Here is a 20,207-nt window from a genome sequence, read left to right as displayed (position 1 = left end):
CGTTTGTTTGCGTGTCCAGATGCTGAAACGTGCCGCTCGTTTTTTTAATCTGACCGGTTTTGTGTCGGCCAAAATAAAGTGACAGTTAAACTTGTGCAAAATGAGTATTTGGGAAGTAGCTTACGGACCTGTGTGATGGTTACGTAACATGTTCAGCTATTTAAAAACACATTCCTAATAAAGGGCCTGATTGCACTGCACATTGCCCAGTGTTGGGGTAACACACATATATTTATATATATACTGAATAATAATTACATATATATATAATAAAAGAATAATAATTATATATATATATATAATTATTATTCAGTCGTTTCTCATACATTAAGGAGCCTCGCATTGTGATTTATTACACGTTGCGTTGGCTGTCCGAACACATCATCTTTGGAGTCACGCAGGGGGCCGTGAACCACAGGTTGGCACACCCTGAACTATAATGGCTGCGAAGGCACTATTGCATATTTATGTCCACACCACTGGGATCGCAACACAAGACGAAGAGAGGAAGAAAAGGGGGGGGGGGGGTATCAGCCAGCCGATACGCTCCCCCAGCAAAGAAAAAACCGTGGTCAAAAATAACTCTCACTCCGTCACTGAATTAATTGATATTGCGCAACTTCGTACAACAACAACAACAACAACACAAAACAACGATGGCGTCCTAGATCAACACACTTGTACATGTAACGTGACATAAATCCGACGCGAGCGGCACACAGAGCATCCTGTTATCGATCCTCGACATTCCTCTTCTCGGCGTGACCAGGGAGAGCAAATCCATATCTCAAGATATCCGCCGACCTGTAGCGCCACGCGCCCGAGAGGGACTTGATCAATGATGCGAGTGATTCACGGACTACCAAAGATGCCATATGTTCCATTTTTAGGCTAATAAAACATCAGGATGAAAGATAAACTGCGGGGCAACGATTCTGGCAAAAATGCTGAAGTGGAAATAGTAACAAAATATAAATATGTAGCCAACGTAAATGAAACTATTCCCCCTCGGCTGATGCATATCTGTGGTAAAAAATAATGTAAAAGTACAAACCCCAGTCGTCTTTCAATCAGACTAGACAGAAACAGCAATTCAACGTGTCAGTGTAGCACGAGCTCTTAAGTAGATTGTTTCCATGTTTTTGTAACCTCGCAAACTTTTCATTTCTCAGTGATGTAATAGAAGAATAAATACATGTTTTCTTTCTCCCACCGTGACCCCAAAAGCCACGCCCACAACGCAGCCGAGTCGGACTGGGAAACTTTGTGTCGCTGAGATGTTTGGACCTCTTGTGACTTGATGACCTCGCTGGATTTAAAACATGGCGACTAAGCAGCTCTGGGCGAACGCTGCTGTGGCACAGAAAACAAAGTCCCTGAGAGAAGCCTCAAACCCAGTCAGGACCTACTGAAAAGCAGTGTGTAATATATATATATATATATAAATAAATATACACTATATAAAAATATATATATGTCTATATATATAAATATGTGTATATATATATAAATATATATGTGTATGTATATATAAATATATATAGATGTGTATGTATATATAAATATATATATATAAATATATATATGTTTATATATATATATACTTTTATATATATATGTATTTATGAACTCCCAGATGTGGATCCCTATGATAAAGAGAAGCCAGCGATGTCCAACATGCATGAACATCCTTCCTGCTTCTCCTTCTCCTGCTTTAAATCCGTGTTCTGGTGACGACTCGGTGATGAAATCCTCTGCAACCAAAGATCTTAGTGTGTTGATCTTTATCTTCACTGTGCGTTTGTTTCCAGTGAACGGTTTATCATTTTATCATTACACACACACACACACACACTAGAGGGATACATGAAGGACAGCAAGCTGGCTGCTGCCAGGTGACGACCTCTAAAGCTCTTGAAAATCTCCTGTTCGCTGGCAGCTCTCCTTGTGTGTGTGCGTGTGTGTGTGTGTTTTCCTGCCAGTGAGGTGTGTGTGTGTACGTTAAAATCCACCACGTCACGATTCAGTCAGACGGCCGTCGCTTCAATTAAAATCTGACGCGATACAAAAAAACTCTCGAAATCAATTCTTAAAAACGTCGATAAAACCTGATCACCTCGTAATTAATATTCAAATGTAAATCTGCCACACATGGCAAGATGACGATACCCTCATTTCTTTAAAACAATAAAACACCCTGTTTAGCTCTCGAGCAGACCCCCACCCGGACGACATAGAAATAAATGAAAAGTAAAAACTGAAATACTTGTTTTTATCTACATGTGCCGGTTGTATGTTCAGTCGATTTGACCCTCAGCAGCTTCACTATCTAATGCATATTCTTACAATCTTCATCTATTTCTTCATGCAGACTCTGATGCACGCCGTCAGCATCAGCACCCAAAACCTCTGCAACAAGCCACCCCTAAAAAAAAAAAAAAAAAAAAAGAAACCCAACAAAGGGGGCTGGGTCCCCTCCGCCTGCCCCGCCATTCAGCATTTTGTATTGGCACAATCGGCACAGCAGCTTTTTATTTTTTAATATATATATAATATAATATATATATATATAATATAATAATATATATATTATATATAATATAATATATAATATAATATATACATATAATATATAAACATATTATATTATATATTTATTAAATATATATATACATTATGTACTATATAATATATATATATTATATACTATATATAATATATATAGTATATAATATGTATATATATAATATAAATATTATATGTATATATTATATTATAATATTTCCTTGAGCAGTTAGCGGTGCTGAATATGTGTTTGCAATAGAGGAACATCTCTTTTTACGCTATGGTGGGCGTGGCCTGTACAACTAGACTCTCAGGGTGAGGACACACACACGACCCAACTTTAAAATCTTCCAGCAAAACACTTGAGGTGAGGCAGAGTCAAGGTCATCCATGTCAGCCAACAATAGTAACGTGTTGTCTTTGCGTCTCCCTAAAGTCCCGTCATTTTATTTTGAATAGTGTGTGCTTTGTCAAAAAAAAGATGAACGTTGAACAAATGTAAAGTCCAGCGATGTTGCATCTGTGAGAACTCCCTTTTCCATCGCGCCTCGGCCCTACGTTCAGTTTCCATCCTGCACTTTGTGAACAAATGACCGACGAAACCTTTGCAAAAGTTAAAATGTCCTCCGCTATTAATCTCTGACCTCCTCCCATCGTTTTCCCAACAGTCGGCGTTTACGGTTTCCTTCATCCACAACAACGCGTCGTCGCTTCGGGCTGACTGAGCTCCGAGCCCCCGCTCTTCTTCTGCAGCCGTAAACAAAAGCGGCCGTGGGTTTAAAAGCGTGACGGAGGAGTGCGACGCTTGCAGACGTCCACCGCGCTGACCCTTCCTGTCGCGCGTCCGAGGCCAGAGAGAAAGCGCTCGGGTTGAAATCGCTTGTGAAATTGAAGGGGATTCAAACACCTCCATCGCGTGGAGAGCACTCAGGCCACAATCTACTTCAATCTTCTGAGTCTATTCTGTATTTTTTTCTATTCGAATATATCCGGCGTTCCTTTTGGCAGCAGCAAAACATCCTCGTATCACAGCCTCGACGCCACCTCACGTGTTCATTTCCCATCCGGTCCAATTCGGTTTGTTGATCTCGAGACGTCGGCCCGGGACAGAGGAGACGTGTGGGCGTCGTCTTTCCAGCTGTGTGTGTGTGTGTGTGTGTTGCGTGGTCAGATCCAGCGTCCGGAGCCCTGCGCTCGCTGCTTCTTCCTCCTCTTACACGTAGTAGACCGGGAAGACCACCAATCCTGCAGGAAGAGGAGAGGAAATGAGGGCCGAGAGCGGGAGGAGGAGGAGGAGGGGCGGATCGAAGATGTCGGTTCCTAATTATACACATTTAAATTAGCGACTCGTTAATGTGCAATGTAAATCCGGAGTTATCTATTAATATCAAGCTCGGACGAGTTTTCTATACGCATTTGATTATTCCACGCGACGGCACATTGCCTTCACATTCGGCATATTTCTTAATTAATTGAGCTGAAAGAGGGAGAGCGAGCGGCAGCACGACACCGATTCTAACGACGAGGGAAATAAATGACGCTAAACGCCGCCCCCCCCCCCCGCGGCGGCTCATCCGTCAGACGCACAGACACGGGGAACAGATTAACACTAATTACAGTTCGACCGAGGCGGCGCGAGTTCACGACGCTGGCAGGGCGCTCGGAGAACAAGGGGAGGGCGCTCCTCTGCGGGAGGACGCGGGGCTGAGGGCGGCGCCGCGTGTTCCTCTGAAGGGGCACAGACTGTCGACCTGCTTTGCTGCGTGGGAGGAAATATCTTTCATTTAATCAAACCATTTAGCTGTTTACGTGCCTCTCTCCCTCTCTCTCTCTCGCTCTGGCGCTTTCTCTCTCTCTCTCTCTCTCTCATTAACATGCACATGTCTGTTCACTAAATAATTGTGTGTTACCTATCACCAGTGCGAGAGCTCCGAGCACCACGACCAGCAAAATGACCACTGGAGCTATTAGCACCTTAGAGCCTGGAGAGAGAGAGAGAGAGGGAGCGAGAGAGAGAGAGAGAGAGAGAGCGAGAGAGAGAGAGAGAGAGCGAGAGAGCAAGAGAGAGAGCGAGAGAGAGAGAGGAGAGAGAGAGGGAGAGAGAGAGCGAGAGAGAGAGGGAGAGAGAGAGCGAGAGAGAGAGAGAGAGAGAGAGCGAGAGAGAGAGAGAGAGAGAGAGAGCGAGAGAGAGAAAGGAGAACAATAATCATCAATAATGAATAAATGTTCCTCTCAGTCGGAATACAAATTGCACAATTCAAAATCGATGTGTTGTTTTGATACATTTTTGCTTAAAATTGAACGCGCCGCTGCTCACGACGCACGACGTCGGCGAGGAGGCCGAGTGCTAAGCAGATCTCCGGGGGGGGGGCAAAGGCAAAGGCAAACAAATCCGTCGAGAGTTCGGCTTCCCGGAGGCGTGCTGCTGCTGCACGGATTTGATAACCGTGAAAGGATCATTAGAACGAACGTAATCGGACATGTTGTGATTTCACACTGCGTTATAAAGTTTTCCTCGGGGGGGCAGACTTTAATATGGACGTGTTCCCCCGCCGCTGCAATCAGGAGGTTTTAATGTCCGTCAGATGGGACGGCGGGCACATTCTGACGTAGGGTTTTTTAATCAAGCGCTCGCCAGAAACAAAGAATATTCCTTCTATCGCTCTCTAATCGACAGTTATAATCCACAGTGGAGCGCGACTGCGATTTATTTTGGGTCACAGGCATTTCTCTGTGCTAGGAAAACACTTATGAAAGCAGATTACAGGGAATGAAGAGCGGGTCGAGAGAGTGCGGCGAGACCTGGAAAGTTCCAGGAAGTCGTCGAACCCGTGCCTGAGCGCAGACGACGCGGCGCCGTCACAGTGCGAATGTATGCGGATATATTAACGTCAAATTCGATATTCCCGACTGTATGCTGCGGGCCTGCAAGTCTCTTTGAGGCCGGACACAGCAGGTAGAACAATGACGACGTTCACGTCTCAGTTCAGGGCGATCACACACGATTCATGAAGTAATTGCGATTAGCAATTCAAATTAAGTGAGGAGGCTGATGGGAATATCAATGGTGTTGCAGGTATTTAGTCATAAAGTATTGAGACGGTAGGATTCATCCTCTGGGCACCATGAATATAAGAAATCTCAATTTGGACCAAAATAGTGGAGTAACTAAAGTCGCCTTCGCCAGAGTCACGCCGATGGGATGGAGAGAAACTGAGGTTAAAAAAGTACATCTCTATCCACACACACACACACACACACACTTACCACAGACCGACCCTCTGACGAGCCGCCTCAGGTGAGGTTTGTCCGGGAGGTAGCGATACTTGCATCCGAACACGCTGAGGTTGGCTGTATGGTCCCCAAAAAACCTGACGACAAGAAGTTAAACATGAATGAGATCGTCACGCAGGAAGAGGCGGAGGAGGCGGAAAATAACAGTAAAAAAAAAAAACACACATAAAAAGAAGAGTACGAGATTCTAACCGTAGGTGCCGGTAACGCTCTCCACAGCGGTAACAGAAGTTGGTGTTGCACTGCGTGCACGTCATGTGGTCACATCCCTCCGTACGCTGGATATGGATCTACAGATGGAGAAGGGGCAAGATGGAAAGAGAAAGAGATTTACTATACTAGAAATACTATTATTATTATATAAATAAAGAGCTTCATGCGGGAAGTTCTTTCACTGTTTTTTGTTGTTGGTTATGTCCCAATTCTCCTTCCAGACTCGAGATCAGTTCGCTTTATTGGAAGATGGGAACAGTTTCCCGGTCGTCGCGGCACTAAAATGCAACACGAGGGAATCAGCATCTATTGACCTCTTCCACGGTCCACTTAATGAACCCTCTCCGCTCGGCTGCCGCAGCGGCGAGCGGCCTTTGCCGTAAACTGGGCATTCAGTCCAGCTGCTCTCAGCGAAACGCGGCGGGACATACACACGATTTGCCGACGTCCCGGTCGAACCGGATCCGCTCCCCCGGCTCCCGGAGCAGAAGATGCGGCGACGAGCCCAGATGCGAGCAAACGGTTCGCACACACACACACACACACACACACACACACACACACACACACACACACGCACGCACACACACCGGTAATTGGCTTCATCTACGTCTCGTGCGAGTCATCTCCCGACAGTCAAATGAACAATCGCGTGGACTATCTTGGTCGTAATGAGCCCGGGCTCGTGTTATGACCGCGGGAGAGATGCCAGGGAGTCTATCACGTTGGCTTTTTTTCTCTTCCTGCTGGCGGAGGCGTCGTTATCTTTTTTTCTTCTTCTACGCATCGCGGTCCAGCTGCCGCGACATGCGCTCCGACTCGGAGCGCCCCTCTGCTCTCCAGCTCCCCGATCCGTCGTCTGCTCTCGCGGCCTCCGTTGATTTATCACCGTCGCATTGAAAATGCGGACGGTTATGTTTTGATCGCCGTGTATTTATTTATTTGTATGCGTGTTACTCGCATAACTCAAAAAGTGTGAAACCGAATCGCATGAAATTTGGTGGGATGATTGGTTATTACCCGGGGACCATTTGATTAGATTTTGGGATCGATCGGGTCAAAGGTCAAGGTCATGAAAAGGTCAAAATCTTCTTTTTACCATAGCACGGTCAATTTTTTATCCAATTGGCATGCAACCAATGACAACATGTTCATAACTCAATGCCCAATCTTGTGATATGTGGAGGTATGCGCTCTACCGAGTGCCCGTTCTAGTTCCACCCCCCCCCCCCCCCCCCTATCCCCACCGTCCCAGACGACCTGGGTGCTCACCCGGCACTGTGGGCACTTCTGGGCGTTTCTCTGGCCGTGCTCGATGACGCTCGCCCAGCCTCGCAGCAGCTTGTCTCCTTTCCTGTAGTCGCGGCATTTGACCCCGCTGTGCCACGGCGCGTGGCATTTGAAGCACCACACAAACTGGCAATTGCTGCACTGGATCTGAAGCGGGGGGGAGAGAAGAAGAAAAGCTCACGCGTTACTTTAAAAAATAAAAAATAAAAAATAAAACGTAAGACGCCAGCTGGAAGGGGGGTTTTCATCGGCCCGTGTGTCTTCTCCTCACGCGTCCGCCTCTTGCCTTGTACTTGTGCTCCGAGTGGTTGGGGTCGCTCCCCTTCAGGGAGGTGAACTGGCTGCACTGGGGGCAGGGCTTGGTGCTCGAGTCCAGCTCACTCAGTTCCAGGAAGTAGCGATACTTGGCCACGTCCTCGTTGGCCAAGTGGGAGATCACCACCCCCTCGTCCAGGTAGCCGCTGCACTCGGGGATCGGACAGCCGATGTACGATTTGGCCACTCGCACCTGGGAAACATCGCCGACATTGGACTTCAGACGGTTTCAAAGGGTTGCAACGAGACAAAGAATGTGTGTTCGACGATGTGAAAGAGACGTGAAAAGACGGAGAGTCGATCTCTCCGTCTTTTCAGGTGGAGTGAATTCACACCACTGGTGGGCATCGGGTAATAATCTACCCCAGATAAGAGGAAGTGGAAGGTAGACTGAGGGAAGGCTGAAGGAGGAAGCGGAGAGAGTGGAAGTTCATACGCGTCAAAGTACACACACACACGAGTTACAGTCTGATCCCCAAGTAAAACAACCGTTACGTCACAGAGCCACAGACATTTTTTAATGAAACATTAAAAAGAATTGTAAAAAATTAAAAAGGAGTCAAAATAAACATAAAGCATCCAGCTTGAAACAATAATTCTCCCCTTAGGGACATTTTAATTACACGTGCACAGGGTTGAGGTGATACTCTCGCTTCAGGGTGCACCATTTGATGATGTCACTATAGTCATGCATTATTAAGTTCACACCTGTGTTCAATACAAACCAGAGCGATACGAGTGTGTGTGTGTGTGTGTGTTCAGATCTCAACAAATCTAACCGTGGATACATTACATATCATACTTCTCTCTCTCTCTCACACACACACACACACACGATAATGAAAATGTATCCTGTGAAAGGATAAAGTGCCGTGATGTGTTGTTATTGTTGCCACAACACAAACACTGCCAGACTGGTTGGACAGGTTGCCAGTGTCTCTCTCTCTCTCTCTCTCTCTCCTCCTCCCTCTCTCACACCCATGTGGTGTTTTAAAACTGCTGGGCCGAAAACCCCCCGAAGCCAACGCAAAGTAAAAATACACAGGATTAAAAGCAGTGAAACAATGAAGCTCAGGATGGGGATGAAGCTGAAACCTCTCCAGTCCAGAGTGGAGTGACAACACAGGGTCGATGTAACTCTCAACGCAGTTATTCCCAACAAGGAGTATTTGTACCCCGAGGTGTACTTCCCTTTGTTTAATAAAAATAATTTTTAAAAATGTATAATAAATAAATATATATATGTATATCTGCATATTTGTGCAAAGGGAAAAAATAAACTAGACACCCATAAAGAATTATAAATCGTTGTGATGCATTTTTTTTAACGACAAAACCAAAAAGCCAAGTAGTGGATAAGCAGTTGGGTTGAAATAATAATGTTAGTGAGCTAAAAGTAATAGATAATTTTTTTATTTTTCATTGCCTGTCACTGTTTTATGATGCATGTCTGAAACTGTGTTTAATGTGCTACTGCTGTCTTGGCCAGGACTCTCTAGTACAGGAGATTTTTTAAATCTCAATGGAGGCTTTTCCTGGTTAAATAAATGTAAATAATAAAGAAATAAAAATGGGCACATTGGTTGAAACTTTCCGTTTCTGTCGTTTGAATGCAGATTTGACATTATTATTATTAATAGAATCAAAGAGTTAAGCAGCATCCAGTTTTCAAGTCATTCACAAGACTGTATTTGTACCATGACAGGTGGCGCATGTGGGGGAAAAAGATGTAGAGAAGTTTATTTCCCCAGTGAATCTAAACACATCTAAACACTAAATGTTATGGCACAATAAATTCTATATTGTCCGCGATACGAGATCCCTACTTCTAACTTTTAAAATAAGCTACTGGTTTAACCCACAAACACACTAGAACAGGCACTCAGTAGAGCGCATACCTTCGCATATCACAAGATTGGGCATTGAATTATGAACATGTTGGCATTAGTTGCATGCCAATTGGACAAAAATTGACCGTGCTATGGTAAAAAGAAGATTTTGACCTTTTCATGACCTTGACCTTGACCTTTGACCCGATCGATCCCAAAGTCTAATCAAATGGTCCCTGGATAATAACCAATCATCCCACCAAATTTCATGCGATTCCGTTTAATACTTTTTGAGTTATGCGAGTAACACGCATACAAATAAATAAATAAATAAATAAATAAATACACGGCGATCAAAACATAATCTTCCGAATTTTCAATGCGAAGGTAATAAGCACCCCACCAGAGCAATGTGGTCTCCTGCATCCATCTGCCCGAGTGCCCAGGAGCAAGGCGCCGTCTACGAGTGCACGCTCCGATCTCTCTGACATCGTGCTTCCTCTCCTGTGAGTTTGAGCACGGTACATCGGCGGGATACAAAACGTCGCCCACGCGGGATAGTTTACACAACCTTTTATCTCCGTTCGGTCGTTATCAGAGTTGCTCGTCTCCGCGTTCGTGTGATTATTCGGGCGTCGTTATCGCAGCAAGACGAATGCGGACAAAATGCCGTCCGCCTTCGCTGATAAACTGTTTTTATCTAAACAGATTACATGAGATGACAGGAAAAAGCAGCAACTTGGAGCTGCGATTGTAATTTCTGTTTCTCACGAGAATTATAAACGGACCGCATGCTGCTTTACGATCAGAGGATCGTACCGGTCCATAAAAAAAAAAAGAAGAGTATTTTAAAGGCATCCATCCTGAAATACTTTAGCAGCAGCGAGCCGTTCACTGCTGAGGCCCTCTTTTGTTACGGCAGCTCCACTGAATCAGAGGAAGTTCATGCATCGCTCATCTATTATGCAACGCCTTGATTTATGAGCGTAAATCATCAGCAGATATAGAGACGCTCTCACTAAACACAAGTTTTTGCAACATCTGATCCGTGATCAGTTCATATGTTTATGTATATATATGTATATGGTTCTCTGAAATAAGTTTTTTCGTGAAATCATAGGTTTGGGCACTTATAAGCTTGATAGCTTCAGCCTCGTGTAACACCCTGTTCTGTTTCTCCTGTGTTCCGTGTCTCCTATGTGTCTCCTATGTGTCTCCTCTGTCTTGATTGTTTAATTCCCTGCACCTGCCCTCAGTCACTCTTGTCTCGTTACTGTCTGATGTCGTACACCTGTGTTTCCCCCCCTATATATTGTGTCAGTCTTTCCCTTGTCTGCTGTCGGATTGTCGTCTCTAGTTCCGTGTCCTTTTCCCGTCGTCCTGTCCGTGTTCCTGATTCTGCTTGTTGACCCGGCCTGCCCCGAACCTGGATTCTCTGCCTGCCCCTTTTGGACCTTGTTTTTTTGTAAACTGTTTTGCCTCATTAAAGAGTGCTTTTTTTTGTTATTTATATAGCGTCCAGCCTGTCACTCTGCGCCTGAGCCTCACCCCGTCACAAGAACCTGACACCTCGACCCGTTCGGTCAGCCACTTTCTTCTTTTGTTGAATTTTGATTTGTGTATATTTTGCTTATCGAAATAAACTAAAGTTCGGATCGCCCCTAAACTGACAGGAGGTTGAGTTCAGTTACACCGCGATGCGTTCAGGCTCTAACGGGATCGCGGTGTGTTCACATGTAGTCCCGTAAAAATGTAGCGTCGGTGTGATAAACTTGAATACATGAAGTTGTTCAAGGCAGTATAAAATATATATTAAAGAGTAATGATCAAACTTATATTTTAGACTCACGGTCAAGATAGTAGAAAACATTAAATTAACTTTCCTAACACGCTCGAAGAAGATTCCATCCGTTCCATTATCCCAAACCGCTTATCCTCTTGAGGGTGGCGGGAGGCTGGAGCCGATCCCAGCTGGCTTTGGGGCGAAGGCGGTCTGTCTCAGGGCACAGAGACTCACAACCAATCTATAATAATGTAATGATAATGTACAATTTATTGATCCCAGTGGGGAAATTCTTCTCTGCATTTGAGCCATCCTTCGTTATTAAGGAGCAGCGGGCGAGAGTGAAGCGCCCGGGGAGCAACTGGGGGGTTCAGTGCCTTGCTCAAGGACACTACGACATGCAGCTATGGGGAGAGCGGGAATCGAACCGGGGACCTTCACGCTCACATTCACACCTACGGCCAATTTGGAGCCTCCAATGCACCTGAGCTGCATGTCTTTGTACTGTGGGAGCTCTAAGAAGCTTATAATACATTATGGAAAAAAATAATGAACAATATTTTCATTAATCGATTACACAATTTGGAATTTCCTTATTTAAATTGTGTGTTTTTATGAGAGATATAAAACAAGTAAAGTAAAAGGATAACATGTAAGATGGAGTATTGTTTACTGTTAAGTTCACATTTACTAACATATTTGACCCTCGGGGTCAATTTGACCCCAGCAATTAAAACCTCCAGAAAATTATTAGAATTAATATTGTTTCCCAAATTTGAGTGTGAGGTACTTTATGTTTGTTTGTTGACTACCTAAATAGCCCTTTAAATATATAAAAAAGTTGATATTTCTTCGATGTTTGACACAGTGAAAAACAGCCTGGGGTCAAATTGACCCCAAAGAACACCGACATTAAACATGAATGGGGTCAAATTGACCCGAAAGGTAACAGGAGTGTTAAAGACTTCAGAGTAGTAGAAATAATTTGCCGGGACATTTTCACCTTATAGAGCAGCAGCTATGATCAAACAACAATATGGATCGTCACTTTTATGAGTTTTATGATCCGTTGCACCACTAGATGCAACATAATGCATTATAGCTGATACCCTGTGTCCTTAATGTGACCTATTATAGCTGAGTTAATGAATTACTTTACTTATGGTGCTGCTCTCTCCATGTATGGAGCACTGCTGGGATTTCTTATAACATGGTAATAGTGAGGGAAACAATGGAGGAGATGAGCCGTGCTGAAGGACACACGTGGACGTTGGTGAACAAAGCACAAGTAGAGCATCTGATGGTGACATTTTCCTTCAATAATGGTGCACCATGTCAGCTTTTCTGTAAAAAAACAACCCAACTTTAGAGGAGACGCCGGGATGTTTGTTTCCCTGTAACATTTGAAGAACAATTTAATGAAACAGAGAGCTCAGTTAGACCTTTGATCGAAAAGTGTGGGGGTCAGATTGCTCAATGCCAGCCAGCTCCAGGTATTTTATAACAGTTGCCAGAATGTCTCCCAAGACAAAGAGACAAACATAACAGTTAAGAAAGTGTCACTATTGTGAATATTGTTGTTGTTGTTGCTGCTCAAGGACACTTCAACCAGCTGCTGACTAACCCTGCAATGCCCTGGATCCGGTTCAGCACCGTGACACCCTGCTGCACTAAACAACCCCCCTCACCAACCTGGGAGCTGACGTAGAGCTTCAGACACTCGTCGCACACGGCCTTCCTGCAGCACGGCAAGGGTGCGATGGTTTTCTCTTCCAGGCACACCCGGCAACTCTGCGTCGCAGTCTCAGCACCGGCCTGCCGCGCGGACGGCCGACGGGCCACGTCGCCGAGAGGATCCACGAGGTCGTCCAGCGTGTACAGAGCCGCGGGTTCGGGACTCGGAGCAGCTTCCCGTCCCGCCTCCGAGTCCAACGCCACGTCCGGTGCGTCCGACGCCACCGCTTCATCGTCCGTGATTTCAACGTCTTTTTTTCGGCGACTTTCGCTCTCGATACAATACACGGTGCAGTAGACGTGCTCTTTGCCGTTAAGAGACTCGTCCAAAGCGACCGCGTCGGCGTCACCGTCGCGCGTCGAACTTCGCCGACTCGTAACGGCGACGCGCTCGACTCCCTTCGCATCAGAAGCGGTCGAGTCGCTCGCGGTGGGCTCGTTTTTAGTCCCCGCGTCGCCCGTTTCTCGCTCCAACTTTTTACATTCGCCAGCTTCTGTTGCGCGACCGTTAGAAACGTCGCTGTGGCCGTTGGCTTCGCGGGGCTCCAGCTCGGCGCCGCGCTGCATCCGACTGCTCGTATTGAAACACAAGGACGGGGACCTCGAAACGCCGAAATTCCTCCTCAAAATCTCGACAGCACTCGCCCTCCTCCTCCTCTCTCCTCCGCCGTTGCAGTTGTTGTTGTTGTTGTTGCCCTTCGCATCCTTCGCCTCGCCGCCGCCGCCTCTCTCCTCCGAGTACCGCTCACCTCCGTCGAGCGACAACCGGGAGTTCGACCGGGTGACGCGGCGACTCAAATCTCTGACCGACGGTTCAAGTTTGCAGTCCACGAAGGAAGTTTCTGTCCGCGGGTTGCGGGACAGTTTCCCTCTCCCATCCTCGAGACTGCTCATTAAACTCGGCATAATACAGGCGTCGGCTATCGGTTCGTCATCGTCCATCCCCGAGAGTGCTCTCCCCATTTAGTGAGCGGTTCTCTTCCCCCGGGACGGTCCGCCGCCGTCGCCGTCGGCCTCTCATCCAAATGCTGCCACACCAAAACAAAACAAAGCGGCCAGCTCGGCGCTTCCGGGTGCTGACGTCAGCATGGAGGAGAGCAGCGATAGGCCGACGGGAAGCCTAGTGGCGGAGGCCCCGCCCCCAGCTCTACTTGGGAGAGAAATAGAGAACTACATATATTTGTATATATATTGTATATTTAGTGGATATTTAGTGGATCCTGCTATATAACTATAAATATAACACCACTGTCATCTGTTTGTCTGTTATCACCTGATCTTAAAACCCATGTTTTGAAAAGTAATTTAATTCCTTATTTTCTAACATGTCACACACACACACGCATCCACTGAGAGGATGGGATGTGTGTGCATTTTCATTTCAATCCAGCTGTTATTTAAATTTTATTTTGTGCCTTGTGACAAAAAAAAAATCTTATTTTTTTACAATTAACCAGTCATCATTTGAACAACCTGACACTCCTCAAAATGTATAGCATACTGACACACACACACACACACACACACCGCAACAGTTGTAACACTCATCGAGTGTTGATGTGGCACATCTCATGTCGATACGAAATTCTTCAATCGCTGCTGCCAATTTTTTGGTGCCAATCTTTTCCTGCCAATGGGAGTTTCTCAAAGCCACATTTTGACTTGTCGTGGCAGAAGATGCACATGTGGAACACATGGAATGAACGATGACTCCGTCACTATTTGTAGGCCAACGCCAGTCTCCATTTAGTTTCTTCACGGGTTGTAGACCTCTTACTTTTCACTGCATCCCAGACACCATTCACCTCCTCCTTAAATCACCCAGAACCAGGAGGCCTTCCGCTATGACAGGGAAAGTGAGGCTAAGAATGAAAGTAGGCACAACTTTCCAATAAACCTAACTGGGGCGCCTGTAAAATGGGTTGTTACGACCGTTGCAATCCCTCATTAATGCCACAGGGCGCGAGCAACACAGTTATTATTTTGCTTGTCCTGGATGTGCCCAATTGGTTTAAGTCGAGATTGTCAACAATGCAAAAAAGTTTTTCCCAGTCCCTTGCTTATTACATAAAGCCAGGAAGTCCATCCGATGTTTTGAGTGTGCTGTTTTATATTTTAACAAGTTAAAAAGTGGGGGGTGGTCCGCGGGCTACAAATAAATATTTAAAGTATACTTCCAATCTTGAGCATTTACTCCATCTCAAGACTTTTTCTTTCTCACTGGAGAGGTGTTCAGTCTTAATTGGGTAAATGTTTCATGTATTACTTTAACACCATTTTCCTCAGGGATTTAAACACTGAAGTTGTCTTTGCGCTCCAGATGAGGATGTACGAATACCAGACACTCTCCTCTTAATGATTGCGGGTGCGTTTCCTCTGCAAAAACAATGTCGTGCTTCCTGGCAATGACTTTGTCTGTGTGTGTGTGTGTGTGTGTGTGTGTGTGTGTGTGGGGTGGGGGGTGCTGGTTAGAACAAGGAGATACAGATGCTGTCTTTATGGATCTATTTTCAACAGGTTTGGCTTGAGTTCAGTTGTGTTAGAAAGTGGATTTTTTTTCTTCTTCAGAGCTTGATTACTGGAAAATACTTGGCTGAACAATAAACTGTAAAATAATTTGTCTTTCACGAGCGAAATGTAGCAAATGTAAATCAATTAAGGGCATAGAAAGTACAAAGAAATGACTGAAAGGTGTGAAAGAAAAAAGGACACAATGTAGACTTTCCTTCTCCACTGTCTATACTTTATTATCAACTGTCGAGTTTATGTACAGTCACATGTGGGAAAACCATCGTAAAAAGAGAAAGAGTTAAACCAACATAGATGGTTTTAGTCAGTGGTGAACATACACATAACGACCCAGAGCCACGGAAAGTTTGTACATCGGCGCTTTCACTGCCTGTTAACGACAGATTCCTGCATTGAAGTGCTGACATTGTGAATAGTTGCTTAACGTACATGATAATGTGTTATTGCACACTCCCAAATGTTCCACTGACACAATTATCTCCGCTGCCACAGTCCAATGTACCTCCATTTAATGTTACAATGAAGGGACAAGTTTCATATTAGACAATTTGTTGGAACAAAAGACATTTATTTTTAACACAAGATAACAGTTGAAGTTGAGCTGTGGAGTCCCTCAGGGTTCTGTCCTGGGTCCTCCACTTATCTCCTTTGTTATAGTCCAGCTTTTCTTTGCCCTTTGTAGCTGTATTTATTTATTGAACTCATTGTGCTTGGCACCAATGGCAAGAAAACTCATTTCCTCAATTGGTTTATTATTTGAGTGATAGGATCCGACATGAACGCACAATACTCTGACAGCGTCTCAGTTACGTCGACGGGGAGATTCCTGTCCGTCGGGCTGATAAATCAAGATTCAGCAACTTTTAAAATGAATACATGATGTTGGGTCCCTTGCTTATGTTTCCAGGCCACTGTTAATCAAATTTAGTCAAGACACACCCACACAGTCCTAAACACATTAGTTCTCCTTAACCTAACAGAAAATACCAATAGTTTTTTTTTTTTTTAGACTTAAAATTGTATTTAGTTAATATATTCTTAAATGATATTTAAGAATGTAAAGAACAAACTTACTGTCAAACTCAAGCTTTTATGGGCTTTGAATTGAACACGTACAAATAATTCTCAAAATAAATTTGATAAAACTTGGAGATGCAAAATTGATTTAGATGTTTTTTGAATATTTAGCCAATTTCCAGGATGAATGTCTTTCCCTCCTATTCATACATTTAGTCAGCATCATATTACAGAAATAACTATAACTGCGTACTCTTAATAACTCTTAATACAGATTCAGGACTGAATGTTTCTTGACACCATTAAACAAAATAAGGACAAACCTTCTGCAAATGTGTAACTCTCTATCTCCAGATGTGCATTCCTAGATCTACAGACAAGAGGCTCTATTGACTGTTCCAAAGTCTGAATGCGATCAAGCGGGCGTCTGTGGATTCTGTCTTCATTTTCTAAAAAAAAGATATTTCATAACTGTTGTTATTGCTACTTATTAACAGTCTTTAATGAGCTCTTCGATTTCCTTCGGCTTACGTTTGTGTTGACGTTGTGGCTTTGCAGGTTCTGGGTTAAGTGTCGTTGAGTTCACCATGACATAGAAAGGTCGCGCACCCACACACACACACACACACTCACTCGAGTCACATTATACATCTGAAACCCTCTCCATCTTTCAGATTGGCGTTCTGATATTCGTTGCACGGTGCCAGGTGATATTGCCTTGATCGACTCCATTAAAGGCAAATAAAACAACATTAATTCACTTTCAGTTCAAGTGACGCTTTAAATAATGGCATTGTGACCCCTTTTCACAGCATTAGTTCCTGATTTGAATTTTGCAAAAAGACACTTCATCCGCAGTCATTTCATTTATTAAAAAGCAAGTGTGGCGCTGGTTATTAAATGAATATTTTAAAGTTAAGTATGTGCTGAAGTGAAAGTGAATTTCCAGCCCTGACAGAATTGTTAATGAATGAATTACAGACTATAGTGCAACTAATTCCCTTTCCTCTTCCACTCCTCTTCCTCTCTCATCTCAAAAACACACTGTACACTTCGGAGAAATAAAACATAGTAGTCCCACTTGTACACAACATCATACATTAGTAGTCAACTAGAAAAAACAGTAAACACGGCCACGTGATTAAAAAACGTCTAGAAGTTCAAAGTTACATTTCATCGTTTTACATTGGAGTTGCTATTTTCTCTCCTTTAACTCGGACTGTGTTATTTATAGAAAAAAATCACAAAGTTCACATTTAGGACTCTTTGAAGAGAGTTGAGGAGCATTCAACAAACCAAACAGTTCCCATTGTAAGTAGCTAGTTAGTCACACGCAGCATGAGATTAAATACGCGACAGTTTTGGAAACACCTCATGCAAACACACACAACGTTGTTTCTGTCCTCCGGAGCGACTCTGAACGTGACCCGCGGGTTTGTAGGAAACCATGACCGGCTGAAGAGAACTGGCAGAGGAGGAGGAGGGGGGGATAAAGTCCGTCATTCTGTCGGCGTTTTCACCAAGAAGTGTTCCTCGGGGTTGACAGAAGAGAAGGCCTCGAACTTTTGGCCCAGCGACACAAATGCAACACCGTTGGTTACATTATTTCCCCGGTTGGGTTTTTCTGAGCAGAATAAAAGAGAAGGAAAAAAAACCTGCCCGTCTCCTGGAATGCAAATGTGATTTTCTTCCCTTTTTCTTGTATATTTGTGATACCCTCGCTATTCTTCTTACATTGGACCTGAGACCCATTGGTTTTGGTCCCAGTCTGCGGCTTTTCCAGAAACCGGGCTCCGAGGACCGCCGCGCGGCGACACCGTTGGCACTTTGAACATAAAGATGTGAGCGGTGAGGTGACGGGAGGTGTCTCTCCGGTCCTCGTTAGTCTGCGGGCGAAGGGCGGGCCGTGATGTCGGAGGGAGACTCGGCCTCGTCTCCTTTCTCCTCCTTTCACCCAAAAAGTCCTCGTCATTCGCCGATGTTTTTTTGGGGGAAAATGCACTCAAACAATAAATGATGAAATAATCTAAACCGAGACGCTTCCCTGTTCCCACACGATAATGACCCAATTTGTCACGGGACCAAAACAATGCCGCTCTCCGCCGGTGGAACCCAGGACGACGTGACAGTGATTGTCATGTCTGTAAACGGTGTTTTCCCCTTTGTGTGAGCGTCGCTTGTGGAAGATTTATGAAATATGTCCGCTGTTAAGGACGAGTGGAAGCGGCACATGAGGCTGATTGGCACTTGATCTGCCCTCCAGCTTTGAAACTTTGTGTCGGCATTGTCCACAAGGACTGTTGCCTGACCTCCATCCCTCTTCTGGGGTTGTTTTCTTTGTCTCTCTCTCTCTATCTCTCTCAGTCTGTCGCATTTAAACCGCCAAACCCCAGAACTCTTGTCCTCCGTCTGTCCTCACATGGTGGAACACCCCCAATGGCCTTTGGGATGCTGCAGCTAGAACGTCTCCCGTGTGTCTCCCCGTCTGTCCGCTCTTCAGTCCTTCTGGATTTTGGAGTATTGTAAACATTGTTAACATTCACATAAAACGTGTTCATACATCTGTCGTGTATGTGTGTCCGTTTCTGCATGCATGTGTGTATTCACACACGCGCGATCTAACTCCCGTGTGTGTGGATTGTGAGTTTTCCCGCACACGTGAAAGGGAAAGTATGCCAATCTACACGCAGAACTGTTATTAGAGAATCAACGTTTCTGACGAAGCAGCAGAGGGAAATGTGTGGCGGGAATCCGGCCCTCGACTTGCGTCGAGGTCCCATCTTTGATGCGACGGGAACCCAAAATGCAGCAGAAAGTAACCGTGGAAAAGAAAGTCGTCCGACATTCCTTTTGTCGGCGGTCTAGCGAGCGGATGCTCGGTCAGACCGCGCGGAAGTCCAGTGTCTGGTGTTTCGGGCACGGAGAGGGTCAAACAGGCTCTGTTGGAAACACCGATGGTAGAAACCGAGTTCTCCTCGGAAGTCTGAAGAAACTCGTCGGTGATTCCCCAACAGGCCGCCTCCCGTCCCTTTGGTGTCCGTCACAATGCAGATATCCATCATCACAAGAGGAATATTTTGGGTCCCTCAGAGATAAAAAATAAATAAATGCAGGTATTATCAGAGCTCACACATGCCCCGCAGTTACAACGTTCAACCACAGGAGGCCAGTGTTTCATCAGGAACAGACCGAACCCATTAAAACTGCAGACAGGCAGACCATGGAAGTAATCTGATTACTGGGGTGGGGTGGAGGGGTGGAGAGGGCGGGGGGGGGGGGGGGCTATTAGTAGGTTGAAGCGCAGAATATCTCAGTGTCCTTCTGGATCCTGTCTCCTTGTCCGTGTCTCGGTTGTTGTTCATTAATAAAAGACAGTCGGAGTCGTAAAAGCAGGACGTGAAGCTGTTGGCGGGTGGTAAGGCGGCGCTCCTGGAGGAGCTCCGGGGTTTACTTTGACCTGCAGGAAGAGAGGAGGCGGTTACACGGAATAGTGACTTTGATTTTTGAATAGATTTTTAAAAAGGTAAATGTTGATGTGAACCTCTTGGAGACAGAATTGAGGGGCAGTGAGGATTCTGAGGGTTAGGTTGAAATGCTTCGCGGCGGCGTCCTTTACAAAGAGATTCACTCTGGCACAG

The 20,207-nt window shown here is 45.1% G+C and overlaps 2 protein-coding genes across 2 annotated transcripts in view; both read right to left on the bottom strand.

Moving 5' to 3' along the window:
* Positions 1-2,798: 2,798 nt before the first annotated feature.
* rnf217 (ring finger protein 217) lies at positions 2,799-14,014 on the bottom strand. The gene is given in 8 exon segments (XM_056428611.1): positions 2,799-3,784; positions 3,786-3,810; positions 4,476-4,547; positions 5,833-5,936; positions 6,052-6,149; positions 7,345-7,509; positions 7,649-7,870; positions 12,982-14,014. Coding segments are annotated over 8 exon segments (1,743 nt in total). The 5' UTR covers positions 13,987-14,014; the 3' UTR covers positions 2,799-3,732.
* A 1,727-nt stretch (positions 14,015-15,741) lies between these two features.
* nkain2 (sodium/potassium transporting ATPase interacting 2) overlaps positions 15,742-20,207 on the bottom strand; it is a 79,256-nt gene continuing 74,790 nt past the window's right edge. The window contains exon 7 of the mRNA XM_056428647.1: positions 15,742-20,026. Coding sequence (XP_056284622.1) covers positions 20,017-20,026 — 10 coding nt within the window. The 3' untranslated portion in view covers positions 15,742-20,016. The remainder of the gene's footprint in view (positions 20,027-20,207) is intronic.

The sequence above is a fragment of the Pseudoliparis swirei genome, chromosome 12 (genome assembly GCF_029220125.1).
Source record: "Pseudoliparis swirei isolate HS2019 ecotype Mariana Trench chromosome 12, NWPU_hadal_v1, whole genome shotgun sequence".
NCBI classification, from domain to species: Eukaryota; Metazoa; Chordata; class Actinopteri; order Perciformes; family Liparidae; genus Pseudoliparis; species Pseudoliparis swirei.
This window is presented reverse-complemented; position numbering and strand designations above follow the sequence as displayed.